Source organism: Mustela putorius, unplaced genomic scaffold, assembly GCF_011764305.1.
Source record: "Mustela putorius furo isolate JIRA1106 unplaced genomic scaffold, ASM1176430v1.1 tig00000275_pilon_pilon_pilon, whole genome shotgun sequence".
NCBI classification, from domain to species: domain Eukaryota; kingdom Metazoa; phylum Chordata; class Mammalia; order Carnivora; family Mustelidae; genus Mustela; species Mustela putorius.
In genome coordinates, this window is record NW_025421341.1 from 30,180,074 (window position 1) to 30,196,474 (window position 16,401).

At 33.2% G+C, this 16,401-nt stretch overlaps 1 protein-coding gene across 10 annotated transcripts in view; it reads left to right on the top strand.

Annotated features, from left to right (window-relative positions):
• Positions 1 to 16,401, top strand: part of AGFG1 (ArfGAP with FG repeats 1) — a 74,859-nt gene that overhangs the window by 46,738 nt on the left and 11,720 nt on the right. For 5 of the 10 annotated variants that reach the window (XM_045078809.1, XM_045078808.1, XM_045078816.1 and 2 more), the window contains exons 4-9: positions 1,151 to 1,313; positions 2,491 to 2,644; positions 10,417 to 10,536; positions 11,200 to 11,271; positions 12,665 to 12,874; positions 13,946 to 14,126. In XM_045078809.1, the coding sequence (XP_044934744.1) occupies positions 1,151 to 1,313; positions 2,491 to 2,644; positions 10,417 to 10,536; positions 11,200 to 11,271; positions 12,665 to 12,874; positions 13,946 to 14,126 (900 nt within the window). The remainder of the gene's footprint in view (positions 1 to 1,150; positions 1,314 to 2,490; positions 2,645 to 10,416; positions 10,537 to 11,199; positions 11,272 to 12,664; positions 12,875 to 13,945; positions 14,127 to 16,401) is intronic. The other 5 variants (XM_045078812.1, XM_045078814.1, XM_045078813.1 and 2 more) reach the window with 2 other exon arrangements.

Sequence of the window (16,401 nt, forward strand, 5' to 3'; positions counted from 1 at the left end):
GTTTGCCCTAGGTTTCATGGCTGTTGAGTGGTAGAGCTGGGATTAGAACTCTGTCTCTAGAACATAAAGATGCTCTTAACCACTGTGTTTTCCTGTGTCCCCCAAGTAATATTGGGGGTGTGGGTTGGGAGAAGGGTAGGGTGGGACAGAACCTAGAAGTAGAACTAAAGTTCTCACATGATCCCAGCCCTGGAGGTTAGCATTGGCAATGTTTAGGCATTATGTTCTTACTGCTTCTTTTTCCTGTCTTTATGCTCTTCCTCCTGTAAATCTTGTATTACATGACTGAGAACAAACCTGAAAGACCTGTGAAGTCTTAGGGATATCTTTCCATGTTAAAACAAGAGTAGCTGTGTAGCATTTTATTATACAGATGTTAACATAACCCCTTTAAGTATTTTTCTCCTGATGAATGTTTGATATGTGGCCAGTTTTTTGAAATTATAAAAAGAGCTGATAACATGCATGCACATGTATCTGTGTTACTTATCCCATTAATCCCGAAGGAAACGTTTCTGGAAGTTGTATTTCTGGGACACAGAGCATACTTGTCTATATATTTTAATAGGAAATAACAAAATTCATAAAATTTATGCTTGGAGCAAATGTGAGTGATATTTTAATTTGCATTTTTATGAGTTTTACAAGTGTTTTCCATTTCTTTGTCTCCATTTGTGAATTGTTTCTGCTTATTTAAAAATTACGTTGTTATTCTCCTAGATATGTAATAGACTTTTATATTTTAGACTGTTAACTGTAATATAATAAATATTTTCCCATTCTTCTGCTCTCTTCCCAAATGTTATTTATGATCTTTTGATAGTTTAGTTTTTAAAAATTAAGAGTTTTAACTGTTCATCATGAAGATTAACTGTAGGTTCTCTTTTAAAAAAAAAAAACAGTATTTTATTTATTTTCTTAGAAAAATTATAAGTAAATAATTGAAACAAGATTTGTAGTTAGTCTTTCTTACCCTTTCTGAGTATTTCAGTTAAATACAGTCTGAAGCTATCAATTCTAAGAGGGTTTTGAAATAAGATTAATGTTGAAGTAGTCTCATAAAAAATGATAATTAAGTCTATCATTTTAAAGCATAGTATTCCCTACATTTTTTAAGTTAACTACCTGCTTAATTTTTCATATGTTTTAGGTATGTCCCTCCAGAACAAGCCAAAGTGGTGGCATCAGTTCATGCATCTATTTCAGGGTCCTCTGCCAGTAGCACAAGCAGCACACCTGAGGTCAAACCACTGAAGTCTCTTTTAGGAGATTCAGCACCAGCACTGCACTTAAATAAGGGCACACCTAGTCAGGTGAGTAGTCTTTGTAGAGGCTTCTACTTAAGGAGGTTAGTGAGTATCATGAATCTGAGAATTCTTTAAGACAGTGGCATAAACTTATATGCCAATAGCATTCTGTCCTAAAGGTTTATAATAAGTTAAAAGAACCTTGGGTAAGTGGTTGAAAAGTGCATATTTTTGTTCCCTTTTGCTACTGCAAATTAGAGTTTCTTTAAATGCTCCACAGGTTTGTAAAGATTTACAGGAATGTTGTTAATAGCTGTCTGTCATATACATTTAGTAAAACATGTGTGTATGGGGACCATCAGTGTTAGAGCAGAATAGTCTCTGCAGTGGACTTTCACAAGAAGGAATTTCTTAAGCAGTAGAATTTTCTCCCTGACTGATGGTGAAGTATGTTTATCATTGAAACACAGGTGGCTTTGCTTTATATGCCTTATTTTATTTAAGATTTTATTTATTTATTTGACAGAGATCACAAGTAGGCAGAGAAGCAGGCAGAGAGAGAGGAAGGGAGACAGGCTTCCTGCGGAGCAGAGAGCCTGATGCGGGGCTCGATCCCAGGATCCTGGGATCATGACCTGAGCCGAAGGCAGAGGCTTTAACCCACTGATCCACCCAGGTGTTCCTATATACTTTATTTTAAAAAACTAAACAGACTGAAGTTTTTTCATAACTTGGTAAAGTTTGTGTTTCTGCGCTTTATTAGAATTGACTCAGCTCTGACAGATTCGTTCCTCTCTGGCTTACGTCTGTCCTACGCAAGAGTGGTTCTGAGGTGTAGTATTATTTCAATTAAAGTCTACTGTTTTTTTATAATGCACCCCTTGGGCATCTGGATAAAATAACAGTTTTCACAAGAGGTTGGAGTAAAAAATAATTGCACTCTTCCCATCATATAAAGGATGTGTTTTGTGAAAGTCTCATCACTGTGCTCTTAGCAGTAAGTCTGTCTTGTGTTAGAAGGTGTAACAACTGTTGTAATACAGTATGTCTTTGCCTTTGACTTTGCACTTAGAATTGAGAGAGAATTTGGGAAGATGTTGAAAATATCAAAAGTATTCAAGACTACAAGTAAAAGATTATGTAATCTTTAAAACTGTGTTTTAAACGTGGTGAATTGGAAATAGTGTTACAAAAATGTACCTGAACTGACCAGAAGCTCTTTATAGTTAATATGTGGTTTTAGTCCCCAGTTGTAGGTCGCTCTCAAGTGCAGCAGCAGGAAAAGAAGCAGTTTGACCTTTTAAGTGATCTTGGCTCGGACATCTTTGCTGCTCCAGCACCTCAGTCAACAGCTACAGCCAATTTTGCTAACTTTGCACATTTCAACAGTCATGCAGGTATGTGTTTTTTTTCCAACAGTTTTTTGCCAGACACATGTATATAGCACCTCGAAACATCCATTCTTTTTAAAACTTAAGTATCAGTAAATGTGTTACATTGAGGGAATGGGCCTCATAGCTGTTGAGGTGTATTATGTAGCCATTGTGCTCCCCCCCCCCAAAGATTTTATTTATTTATTTGACAGAAAGCATGCACAAGCAGGGGGAGTGACAGGCAGAGGGAGAGGGAGAAGTAGGCTCCCTGCAGAGCAGGGGAAGCCGGACATGGGACTTCATCCCAGGACTCCGGAATCATGATCTGAGCTGAAGGCAGTGGCTTAACCAACTAAGCCACCCAGGTGCCCAGCCGTGGTGCTTTTTTAATCACAGAAGAGATTATACCTAATGTCAGACAGATAGTGACATGACCTCTTTCCAGAGAAAAATGGGAAAAGACTTTTTAATGTATTTTTTTACCCTTTTAATAAGGAAAATTGCGAATATTCAAAAGCAGATATTTATAACCCTTGTGTATTCATTGCTTATGCCTAATCTGGTTTCATTTGTCATTCTATTCATTTCCTTTTCTTAACATTATTTTGAAGCAATTTTAGACATATTGGTTTATCCCTAAATATTTTATATATATCTGTAAATCAGAAGAACTTTGTTAAACATAACTGCAGTAGTGTTACCACTCCCTAACTAGTAATAATAATACTTACTATTATTCATTAGTCACTATTCATATTTTCCATTCCAGTTCATTGACACACAAACACACACACACACACTTGAACACACAGAGGTTATTCAGATAAGGTTTACACACTAGTTGTGACATGTATCACATAGCCTGTGGTTTCTTCCTCTATCTCATTTTTCTCCTCTGTTATTTGTTGAAGAAATCAGGTTATTTGTCCTGCAGACTGTTTAGTTGATTTTACTCTGAATTTGTTGATTGCACCACTGTGGGATCCCTTGACAGGTTCTTCTCTCTGTATTCTCTCTAAATTGATAATTGGTTCTAGATATATGATCCGTTACAGGTTATATTTTTGGAGGGGTGCAAACTTGGTATTTATGGTTTAAGAGGCACATATTATCGATTATTTCTGTTCTTGTAAGGTGAGCTGTTGATGCTCTGTCCCTGGGTCCATTATGCAAAATGTTGATATTCTAAATTTATCATTACTTCATTTATAAGCTGAAGTATTTCTTTAAAAATCTTTGGTTACCCAGTGGTATAATTTGTATAGGAAAGTTAATATATAACTAATTCTGACCAGTCATATATCAGAATGGTTGAAGCCCCACCATATTTTAATGATGATCTGTTTTTTGTTTCATATCATTATGGATTCATAAATTTAACATTTGCTACATCTCAAATCTGTTGTCATTATTGTCTTTATTGATGTTCATATTATCCTGTTTTTAGAGTAGCAGTATCTTCAGGTTGGCTCTAGAAGATACAACTTCTTTTTTATTCCCAGACTTAACATGTTTGTTACAAAGAGTTAAATGAACTTCACTGGAAATTAGAAATTATGGAGTTTTGTTTTGTAAATGAATATATAAACATTGCAGTTACCTAGGTAATATTTAAAAGTTGATTATTAAAGTATAGATGTAGTTATTTGTGCCTTTCTAATTGTAATAGTAAATAACTGTAATGAACAATGAATGGCATATTGTAGTGAAAAGAAATAGGCTTTGGATTCAGAATGAGTCTTTAGAGTTGTTTCTTAATGCTTCCTTCTACATTTTTTCAAAAAATAAGTTCTGATGTAAATGGTCTGAAAGCCTACATTGTATTTATATCAGAGATATGTGTGAAATAATCTTTGAATGCCAGTAAGCTTTGTGTGTGTCATAGAAAGTTTACCTGTTTGCATTTGTGAGTGGTTGAGTAAGCAACAAAGCGAATGTGGAACACTAAAATTAAGAATTGATTTAGTCATTTTGTAGCCATTTTATTTGAAACTTTGCTTTATATTTTTGCATGTATGTTTAGTGTATTAACTCATGTTTTTTACTGTTTGTCATTGATTTCCATATTTCAATTAAACAAGAAAAATTCAAGACTGTCTTTCCAAAACTTGGATTTTCACTATTTTGTGAGCATAGCTGAAACTAGCACTTAACAGAATTGATTTCCTACTTGTATTTTAGAACTTATTTTCCCTTCTTTTACTCACCTGTGAGATTGTGATGCCGTCCCTTCTTTTTAATTTGACGACCTGGCTTATATAGTTGGATAATAATGGCATGCAGTATAACACGTGTGTGTGTGTGTGTTTTATATATATACACACACACACACAAAATGTACTGTTTAAGGTAGTTCAAAAAATTATGGAAAAGCTGCTCTTCAGCCACATTTCTTTTTAGCCAGCATTAAGAGTTTTTGTTTTAAATATTACTGAGAAAAAATAAGTATTAATAAAAGTATTTTCTAAGGGCCTGCTACGGAAGGAAATTATGGTGTAATTTATGTATGTTTGCTTTAAAAAGGGATCCTAGGTTGAAGAGGATATCTTTCTCAGCAAAGTTTATACTGAGAAGGGTAAGAAATCAGGAAGCTTAAGATGTTGGGGCTGTGGTAGGTGAGCCCCCAGCTCTCTGTTGCCACCTGTTGCTTTTGAATGCTGGCAAAAGGAGTTAAAGAATCTAAGAATATAGAGTGAAACCTTCTGTAATTCATGAATAATTTGCATTTATTTCAGTTTTACACTTACTGAAATACAATTTGATGTGACTGATAAGTAACTACCAATTTCTTTTGTAAACTTTCAGTTTATTTCATGTTTCCCTTGTGTTTTTGTCTTTAAATGCAATTTGTGAATATTCACTATTCAGGGAATTAATGCTGTATTCTTCCAGGTAGCCTTATTAGCCAAAAATAGGTAGCCAGAAATAGTTATGCAGGTCAGTGCAGCTCCACAAGCTGCTTTGTACCATGATTGCAGTCATAGCATCAATAACTCCTTTAAAATGCTCTTTGAAAATAATAGCTATTATTTAATTGTAGAACATGTTAAAAAAAAAAAGAAATGAAACGTGTAATTTTATCAGACTGATTTAAGATAGATCTTAACTATTTTGTCTCTTTTCCACATGTGGTAGAAAAGGTAGGAACGATGAGTCTGTGAGGATATAGTTTAATAACCACGTCAATTAGGTCAGGTTGCCTAAGAGGAGTAGTTTTTTAGCCTGGAGTTCTTATTTACAATATACCCTCAAATCACCCTTTTTTTTTTTTAAACTCCATTTGATCCCAGGAGAATAAAATATATACACATGCTACAAGAGGAAGCTAAGAAAATTAATAATTTATTTCTTCTTTTTCCATTCTGTCTTTTCCCCTAGCCTTTACAAGAATCCTGAATCTTTACTTTACCATATATGGTCCACAAATGTCAAATCATTGATAACTGAATTGTCACCCTGGAATTTTCGTTTTTTTTTTTTTTTGATTTTTTTTTTTTTTTTTTTAATCACAAGTAGGCAGAGAGTGAGAAGGAAGCAGGCTCACTTCTGAGCAGAGAGCCTGATGCAGGGCTCGATCCCAGGACCCTGGGATCATGACTTGAGCCGAAAGCAGAGGCTTTAACCCACTGAGCCACCCAGGTGCCCTGAAATTTTTGTGTGTTGTTGTTTTTTTTTTTTTTTTTTTAAATTTTAAGATTTGTTTATTTGAGAGAGAGATGTGCAAGTGAGCAGGTGTGCAGCGGGTGGAGGGAGAGGAAGGTGAGCATCCTCAGTAGACTCTCCCAAGGGATCATGACCTGAGCCAAAAGCTGAGTTGGACATCAACCAACTGTTACCCAGGCACGTCTTTTTAAAAACTTTTTAAGGTGAAAATTTTTTCCCATACAGATTGATATGACAAATGGAACTTTTAATAGCAAATGATAATTATTCAGATATGCCAGTCTAGTTAGCATTATTTTATAGGGAAACCTGTTATGTTTGCAGATAGTTTAATGGCTTAAAAGCCAGACATCTTCATCAGAATATTCTGGTTGACATGGTATGTGAGGATGTGTATCAGTGGTGTGGTTATTGCTGTGTTCAGGAAAACTCAACTTCTACAGAAGTACTGGTGCAGTTAGAAACGTAATTAACTTACAGAATTTAAGAGTTATTTTGCTTGGTAATAAACATACCACAAACTTATGAACTATAAACTGTCATTGATTTTTGTCACATTTTGTACTAGGGGTGTTAAACTTCATTGTCTTGCCACCCAGTTAACACTAGTGAGTAATACTATGAAGGAACCACATGCAAAGGGGGATGTTCTAATCCCCTGTTGCCACATGGATACCCAGGCTCAGGATTACTAGATACAATGATTTTCTTTTAAGAGAAGCAGGAAAGATTTATTTAATGTGAAATGTTCTCTTTCTAAGTGTTGAGGTTGAAAAATTTAAATATGTGTAGATGAAACAAATTCAGCTGAATTTGATGAAGGTAGTCCATTTCTACTTTGGTCTCTGTTTATCTTCCTTTCTCCTGAGTACCCCTATTTCACTGGAGATGAAAGACAGTTTTCAACAAGGTTTAGGCTCATTAACTTTCGTGCATTAAATTCTTAAACAGATTACTTCTTTGTGGTCTTTGAGATAAGATTATATTTAAAAAGCATATTTCCTGTTTTACATTCTGTTCAGTTTTTATTTCTTTGTATAGAGATTGCTTGAGGTTCCAGATAGTAATTTTTGTATTATTGAATTTATTAGTGTTTATTTTCCAAAATTGTGGTTTTTAAAATTTCATTCTATGATACTTAACAGTTTTAAAAGTTACTATAACCAGTTGTTGAAGACAGTGAGTAGATTCAGTGTCTCCATATAAAAACTGAAAGAAGCATTACAAAGTGCTGCTTTGCTCTCATGAATAGGTATTTGATTAATGTGTTTGGTGCTCTGGTTGGAAAACACCAATGTTTATAAATGTGATAAAGTAGACTTGACTAACAAATTGGATTATGTTGAACTGATTTGTTTCCTGATGATGTTTCAAAAGTGTTAAATGTATATTTTCCCTATAATGGTCTAAATATAAGTTAACTGTAGAATATATATTATTGTAGACTACATACTCACATATATTGGCGGTTATAAGTGATGAACCAGCATAGGGACCTAATTCCTTTTTCTCCAAGGTATAGATGCATTTCATTTACTCTCAAATGTACAACTAGGTTGTTCAAAAAACTTAGAACTTGTTTTTTGAAATACAACCTACTCTAAATTTGAGAACTTCCTGTACCATATTCTTTCATTCTTTTGGTTGATAGCTGTATTATTTATAAGTTAAATATTCGACATCCTTTGTCTTTTAGTAGAATTTCCTCTTCTGGGCCTAGTGTTCCAAAGTTATTAAAAATTAATTTCCGTTGTCCTATAAATTATAGAATCATACTGCTGAATTTGTAGTCATACTGCTGGATTTGCAAGTACAGGCCATTTACTGAATCCTGTTGTTTTGCTAGTGAATAAACTGGTAGAGCTTGAGCAGTTGAGGGACTTGTCCAAGACTGTACAATTTTTTTTTAACATTTTATTTATTTATTTGACAGAGATCACAAGTAGTCAGAGAAGCAGGCAGAGAGAGAGAGGGAGAAGCAAGCAAGGCTCCCTGCTGAGCAGAGAGCCCGACTTGGGGCTTGATCCCAGGACCCTGAGATCATAACCTGAGCTGAAGGGGGAGGCTTAACCCACTGAGCCACTTAGGTGCCCCAAGGCTGTACAGTTTTTATGTTAAGATGGAATTCTCTGATTAGTTTAGATTCCCTTTTCACAAGCTTATTTGGTTATACTAAGTGGTAACTAGGTTTAAACTTTTATTTATATTTATGATTTAAACTTGTGTACATATTTCTTCCAAAATATTTTTCAATACTTTTATCTTTTATTTATAACTTATTAGTTTATCTTTCATTGTATTTATTTTTGGGAAAGTAAAATATCAGCCTGTAAAGAAATTGAATTTTATTATATGAAGTAGAAATAACAACAAAAAGATTTCAGAGTATCCAGAAAATGCAAAATTTATTTTGTTATGTAATAAGCAGCCTTTTAATTTAGATACCACTGTATAATGTTTGAGAGCTAGGACAAATGTGTTTAAAAAAGGTTTTTCAAGAACAGAGTGTGAGTAGTGATATGTATATATAGCATAGCACTTCCACCTGTCAGATGTGCTAGATGTGAGGACATAGGAAGGGAAGTGGCTCGGGTGTCTAGTAAAAAAAAGGTCTACTTTAGGTGCATTTCCCCCTGCTGCAGTCATACCCTTTCAGATAGACACAAAAGAATAATTACATAAAATGCTGTAAGTTTTCCTGATTATCTTCCTAGGATAATGTTTTACTTTGTTAGTAGAAAATTTCTTATTTAGTAACTTTTTTTGGGTTTGTGTAAGTTAGAATACATATTTATTGCAAACGGTTAGTAAACTCAAGCAAACAAAGAAGAAAATGATAACCAAATCTGGAAATTCACTACTTTGGGTAATGAAAATACAGATTTTCCGTGCGTGTGATACCATGCTAACAAAATTGGCAAATGAAATGTATTTGGAATTTATTTAACCTAATTATCTTACTTACTTTGTGATAAGCATTTTTTAATAGAACTACATATTCTATGTGTGTGTGTGTGTGTTTTTTTTTAATGGCTGCCTTATATTTCTGCAGTGTTCTGTATTATATTTAATTGATTCTGCATTACTGGCCATTTGAGTTTTTAATTTTTTTCATTATTATAAAACTCATGTTATTTAACTGTTAGATATAGCCATACTCATTTACAAGATTTTTTCTACAGGAACTTCCTTGAAGTGATACTGCCTGCAAAGGATTTAAAGTGGCTGACTTTTACTATGTTGATGGCGTTTAACCTTTATCTTTTGAGCATGCTTTTCATTCTTCCCACTTAACATTCCCTTTCCCGCGCATCAGCCACTTCTCATTATATTCTCTATAAAAATCTTATTCAACATCCATTTTAGCCTTTAAAAAAAAACTTTTGTGTTATTTTACTTAGCTACATGGTTTAAGTTTAGAGAAGCCTAAAAATTTGCTCTTTTTTTGTTGATGACCTGTGGGAAGATACCAGTTGGGTCTTTTTCACTGAGTCTGAGGTACACTAATGTTATAAATTTTACTGTTTTCATCATTTCTCAAATTTTAATATATATGAAGATTGGCAGGCTTTTAACAGAATGTGGATATCTTTGATTTGTTTGGAAATCATGTCCCTGTTATACATTCAGTTTTTTAATTTTTATATGCCATGGTGTAAAATAGTTGTAAGCTTAGGGAAAAACCCAAAGAATATTAAAGGAATTTAAACTTCTTTGTATCATTATTGTAGATTCACATAGCTGATGAGTCACTACCATTTTAAATCTGAATTTTTCAGAGTGTAATCTATAAACTTACATCTGTGTTTACATCACTGTAATTCATGTATTTAATGCTCTTAGAGTTTCCTTTAATAGAATCACTTTTATTGTACTATTCTTGAGGTTATTCAAAGTGTATTGTGTATGTACACATTTATTATTAATACAAAGTGGGGAAATTTTGGGATACTTTTTAATGAATTGCTGGAAAGTGGGTTCAGTAAACACTGGTAGGATTTAAGATTTGATTTCTAAATGTATTCTCTTTAAAGTGAGTTGTGAGACAGAAACTTTTCACAAATTTCATTTGTCATATTTTCCATTTATAATTTTCATATTCATTAACATATATTGTTCCTTACCATTTACAGCTCAGAATTCTGCAAATGCAGATTTTGCAAACTTTGATGCATTTGGACAGTCTAGTGGTTCGAGTAATTTTGGAGGTTTCCCCACAGCGAGTCACTCTCCTTTTCAGCCCCAAACTACAGGTAGAGCTTCTCTGGCATTATGCTTCAATGTTTACTTTTAAAACACAAAACTCTCTAGATATAGTTTGAAGAATTATTCTGAACTTAAATTCTATAAGCCTTACAAAGCTCTGGGGAAACCTGAAATATTTATTTTTCTCCATGTTCATTTTGTTTGTTTGGTTGGTTTTGTTTTAAATTATCTGGTGTGTTATCTAATTCAGTGTCTACTCTTTTCCTTTTCCTGCATATGAATCTCCCTTAAATTTCTTTATGAACAGGAGCAGTACAGAGATAAAAATTTGTTAGAATCTCAGGCCACATTGATTTAGGCTCTGAATAAAGGAAGCTAATGGTTTGCTTCCATAGATAGAAAAATATAAGCAATTTTCAGGGCAGCAAGCTTGAGAAGATAAATACTAGTAGTCAAAAGGAGACCTTTGAACAATCACTCTAATCAGACTGGAAATAGTTTTCTGTGCAGGAATTGGTCTTTAAACATTGAGTACTCTCTCATAAAATGTATTGTTTTCAGAATCTCATTGAACCCTCCTTTAGATTTTTGGCTGATTATTTTTCTTTCAACTTTTAACTCTGTGTATTGTCTTAAAGCTTTTTCTTTCATTTTTCTTTTTTTTCCCCCTTCTTTAAATTCCATCATTTACATAATTTCTGGCTGTCCAGCATTTAGAATGCTTTCATCTAGCTGCAGTTTTGGTGAATTTACTTCAGCTTTTCCTCTCCAGGCTTCCAACAGTAAGTTCTGTTGTCAAGTAGGCATCTTTTACTAATTTGTATGTTTTATGTTTCATGGATTTTTTCCAATTATAGAATGTTACTCATCTTTTAATGATAATCATTCTGAAATTCTCACTTTTATTCTCTTTTCACTATTACTAAACTCAGACTTAGAGAACACAACAGTATACAAAAAAAGAGTTGACTTACTGAGTTTTTAATAATTTGAAGTAAATTTCATCAAATTTTAAAAGCTTAGTATTATGTACTTTGTTCACCAGCTACTTGTAACAGATCAGTGTTCGGTATCAACACACATTACTTAGTTTTGATTGAAAACAACTGGAGTTTAATTCCTGAAAGATATTTTATCAGTGTAAATTTTACAATGTCTATAATACTACTTGTTGGAAAAGTGTGTTCTCTTTTTTCAATAGAACTGTATCTTTCTGTTTTTTAGAATATCTGTAATTGTGCTTTGCTATCATTTAATATTTAATTGTATATACTATTTTGATTGCTGAAACTAATACGTAGGTGTAAAGAACTAATACCAACAGTGTAGCATCAAAAGCATAGAATGAAAATAGTCTGGCTTTAATCTTTTGATAGTACTTTAGAGAAGTCTCTAGAGGACAGAATAGTCTTTAAATTCTTAGCAGGCTATATACAGTAATGACCATTAGGTGAATTGTGATCTATAAATTTTTAAAAAATGGTATGATATTTAGATTATGCATTGTATACTATAAATTTTATTCTTTGAACTATATAATAGGGCATGATTTTACTGAGGACAACCATGATATTATATGTACATTAAATTATTATGTGGAATTAAATATTAGCTCTTCAAGTAAAATAAGCCTAAAGCTCAAACACCACATTTTAAGAAATTATGGATCAAAATAGTACATCTTAAACATTTTAAATCTGTACCCTGGGATTTGTTTCAACCGTGTCTCTATTGGAGCTTTAAGAACTTAGAGTATAAGATACTTTGTGTCTTGCTTATGAAGACTGTTCAGGAAGAACCAGTAAAAAGTGATAGTACATAGATAACTGAATAGTCTATAAAGGAACTGAGTTTAAAACCCAGTTAGCATGGAGTTACTCTTCTGGTTATTATTCCATGCTACCATGGAGTAGCTTGGAATAATTACTCTTCTATGAATTAGTCTTCACTTCAGTGTAGATAATACACAGTAACTTGCTACCCTACATGTTTCCATTGCCTTTGAAAACGTAGTTTCCCAAACTATAAAAAGTCATACATAGATGATTAAAGTTAAATGCCATTTGCCAATAAGATTGTTTGTAGAACACTTAATTAAGGAAGAAAACACATAATCTATCAAAGGATTTTGGGAGAAGTCTAGAAATTTTAAGTGTTTTGTTTATTCTGTTACAGGTGGAAGTGCTGGATCAGTAAATGCTAATTTTGCTCATTTTGATAACTTCCCCAAATCCTCCAGTGCTGATTTTGGAACCTTCAATACTTCCCAGAGTCATCAAACAGCATCAGCTGTTAGTAAAGTTTCAACAAACAAAGCTGGTCTACAGACTACAGACAAATATGCAGCACTTGCTAATTTAGACAATATCTTCAGTGCTGGGCAAGGTATTAAGCTTTAAACAAAATAAATACAAATTTGTATATTAAACAGTTCTCTACATGTGGTTGTATTTATTATAATTTAAGGTCACTATGCTTTTCATAGTTGTGAAGAAATTTTATCTGTACTAGAAGTTCATGAGTATTTACCATAATCCAGTAAGAGGCCTTTTGGAAGTCCTAGAAACTATTTGTATGCTTCTAATTTTAAAAGAAATTAAACAACAAAATTTAATTTTGTCTTAGAAAGCATGCTTCACTGTTGGAAGGTGGTGGAGGACCAATAAATCCTATTAGTAATGCTGACTGGAGGGTTATGTGGTGGTTTTTGTAATATATTTATTTTGGACTATTTTTGCTATTAATATTTTGGTATTTTAAAAAAAAAACTAAACCCATTATTTTTACAGTATATATTTATAGCTGGTTTTGATCTTATGGCCAGTATTTTGCCTTTCAAAATGCATAGTGTGGTAGAGCACAGCAGAGGTCTGCTTTTGGACTGGAGTCTGCATCCTGATCTATCTCTGACCATGCTTTCTCATCTCCAGAATGAGGGTAGTAATAGCATTGAATTTTTTATGTGTTGTTGTATCTCAGTCGCTTAGAACAGTGCCTGGCGCATGGTAAGTGCTATTGAGAATGTTCCCTTTTATTACTGTCTCTAATTTTTTCATGGACAACCCTGGGAAAATGATATTATTAATGAGTTGTTCACATTGAGTCTAGCATTTTATAAATCTGAATGTTCACTTGAATGAGAATCACCTGTTCTGGAGATGTTAATGTAGCACTTTGAGAATTTGTTCTTTATACATAAGCTAGACATGTTATTGTTACAGTGTTCATTTTTGTTACAGAAACAGCATTTGTTTTCTACCACAGTGGTATGTGTAGCAATTAATCTTATCCAGTGGTTTCTAGGTAGTTAATTAGAAAAAACTGTGGAGTTCTGTCCATTTATTTGCTTAGCTTTAAATCAGCTTTAAATTTACACATGTTTCATGGCAAATGTGGTTGATAAATTGTAAGCATAACTTAAAATTTCAGTGTAATTTTTTTTTTGTTCATTTATAGGTGGTGATCAGGGGAGTGGCTTTGGGACCACAGGTAAAGCTCCTGTTGGTTCTGTGGTTTCAGTTCCCACTCAGTCAAGTGCATCCTCAGACAAATACGCAGCCCTGGCAGAACTAGACAGCGTTTTCAGCTCTGCAGCTACTTCCAGTAACGCATATACTTCCACAAGTAATGCTAGCAGGTACCTTGTCTCAGTCAGTGTTCCTGCTTCGTGGTGTTATCTTTTTTTCCGACTCTGAATAATAATGTTAAATAATGACTGGTGATATATTTTTTAAATTCTTGAATATTTTTATAGTTTGCAGAAACTGAGTTTAATTTGCTAATTCAAATATCCTTGAGTAATTGTCATTTTATCTTTTTATTTAATCAAAGGTTTTGTTAACTTTCTTTCTTGAACACTAAAGTTATAGTTGAGGGTATGTATGCATCTCAGAGTGAGGAGTTATATACAGATTTAATTATACTGAGCAGAGAATCCATTTCGAAAATTACATACTTTTAAGGTACAGTTTTTAGTCATGAAGACTAAACACTGAAAGTAACATGTTGTAGCTTAAGTTGTAAATAAATATTTTTAGAAATGTTTGCAAGAGAACCCAAGATCCAATTTTGTATCTCATCGGTGTCTAAATATATCTGATGTGAGGGTATTTTTGGCAACAGGAAGTCTTAACACATTTTAACAGCAATAAAGCTTTAAAAACTCTTGTAGTTGTAACTTTTATATTTCTGAAAGAAAACAGATGCAGAAGTACAGGTGACTTACCACCACAGTACTGTTACCTGAGTATCTATTTGTTTCCCTTCAGTATCTTTTCTAGAGAGAAATGGGAAGATTGTAACACTAACTACTTGGATTCTCCAGTAATTAATTTTCTATATGCCAAGCAGGAAAACTGAATCCAAGAAGTAAAGTTTAGAGTATTTGTATATATCCTGTTTCATTAGGATGTCTGTGTTAGACATAAGAAATAGTGACCTATAGCAAAGTAATTATAAATTAATTAAATTAATTAATTATAAAGTAATTATAACTCTGGAAACATAGGTATACATAACAAATGGTTTATTGATACTATATTACAGTATATTAGTGGTTCCCACTGTGTGGTCCATGGAACATTTAGGGTACATGAGACCCTTTCAAAGGGGTCTTTGAAATTAAAACTACAGTCATAATAGTTCTCACAGGTTATTTGTGTTTTCGGTATTGACATTGATATGATGGTACAGAAGCAGTGACAAGTAAAAACTTGCCAACACTTTAGCACAAATTAAGACCGTGATACCAAACTGTACTAGTAGTCATCTAATTGTCATTATATTTCTTACCAGCACATACTCAGTTTTACTTGTGGATAGTCTTGATTTAGTTTTTCTTCTGAATATTCTTTTTAATTATTTTCATGAGATGTAATTGGTATATAATATTGGTTTCGGGTGTACAGCATAATAATTTGATGTTTGTGTGCATTGTGAAATGATCATGTAAATGTAGTTACTATCCGTCCCCATACATAGCTAACTTTTAGGATTTACTCTCTTTATAACTTTAAAGTATGCACCTTAATATTATTGACTGGTCACTGTGCTGTACATTACTACCCTGTGGCTTATTTATATATTCCTACAAATATTCTTGACAAAACAGTTAATTTTACTAGGGTGCCTGGGTGGCTCAGTTGGTTAAACGTCTGACTCCTGGTTTCAGATTGGGTCATGATCTCATGGGTTGTGGGATCAAGCCCCACATTGGGCTCCAACCTTGGCAGGGAGCTGGCTTGAGATTCTCTCCCCCTCTTTCGTGCCCTGCCTAACATAAATCTTCTAAGAAAATCTAATTTGATTAAATCCTGACCTTTAAATAATGTCCTCTTAACTTTCTATGTGTTCAAGCAAGGTATTTATCAAGTAATTTCTACTGCATGTTGAAGTATTGTGGGTAACTTGAGGAAAGTCAGCGTGTGTGGTTGTTTAAGTTGTGGAATGAACCAGCCACACATAATAATGACTACATCCATTGTTTTATGGAACACTGGTTTTCCTTAAAAGTAAGAATGATATACCATGGTTATTCAGATTTGGATATTTGGCAGAAAGTTTCTTAAAAATGAATATTTAAGTCTGTCACTTTAAGGAAAATAATTGGTAAAATTCACACGTCCAAGCAAATACTAGAATTTTAGAAAATTTTTCAATCCGCCATGAGCTTGACAGCTTCACATTACTTTTCTAATAAAATGAGTGGTGATATTAATGTAAATTTTTGATTTTTGCTAAGGTCCTTCGGTTTCAGAAAATATAATTCTCTATCATAAAAATGCTAGTTACGTGAGCATGTAATAGCTTTATGGTTAATTTTAAAACAATGACATTTAAAAAATTTTCTGTTTTAATTTCTTTACATATTGTTTTTATACAGCACATTTACACAAAGACTCTTTGGAATTCTC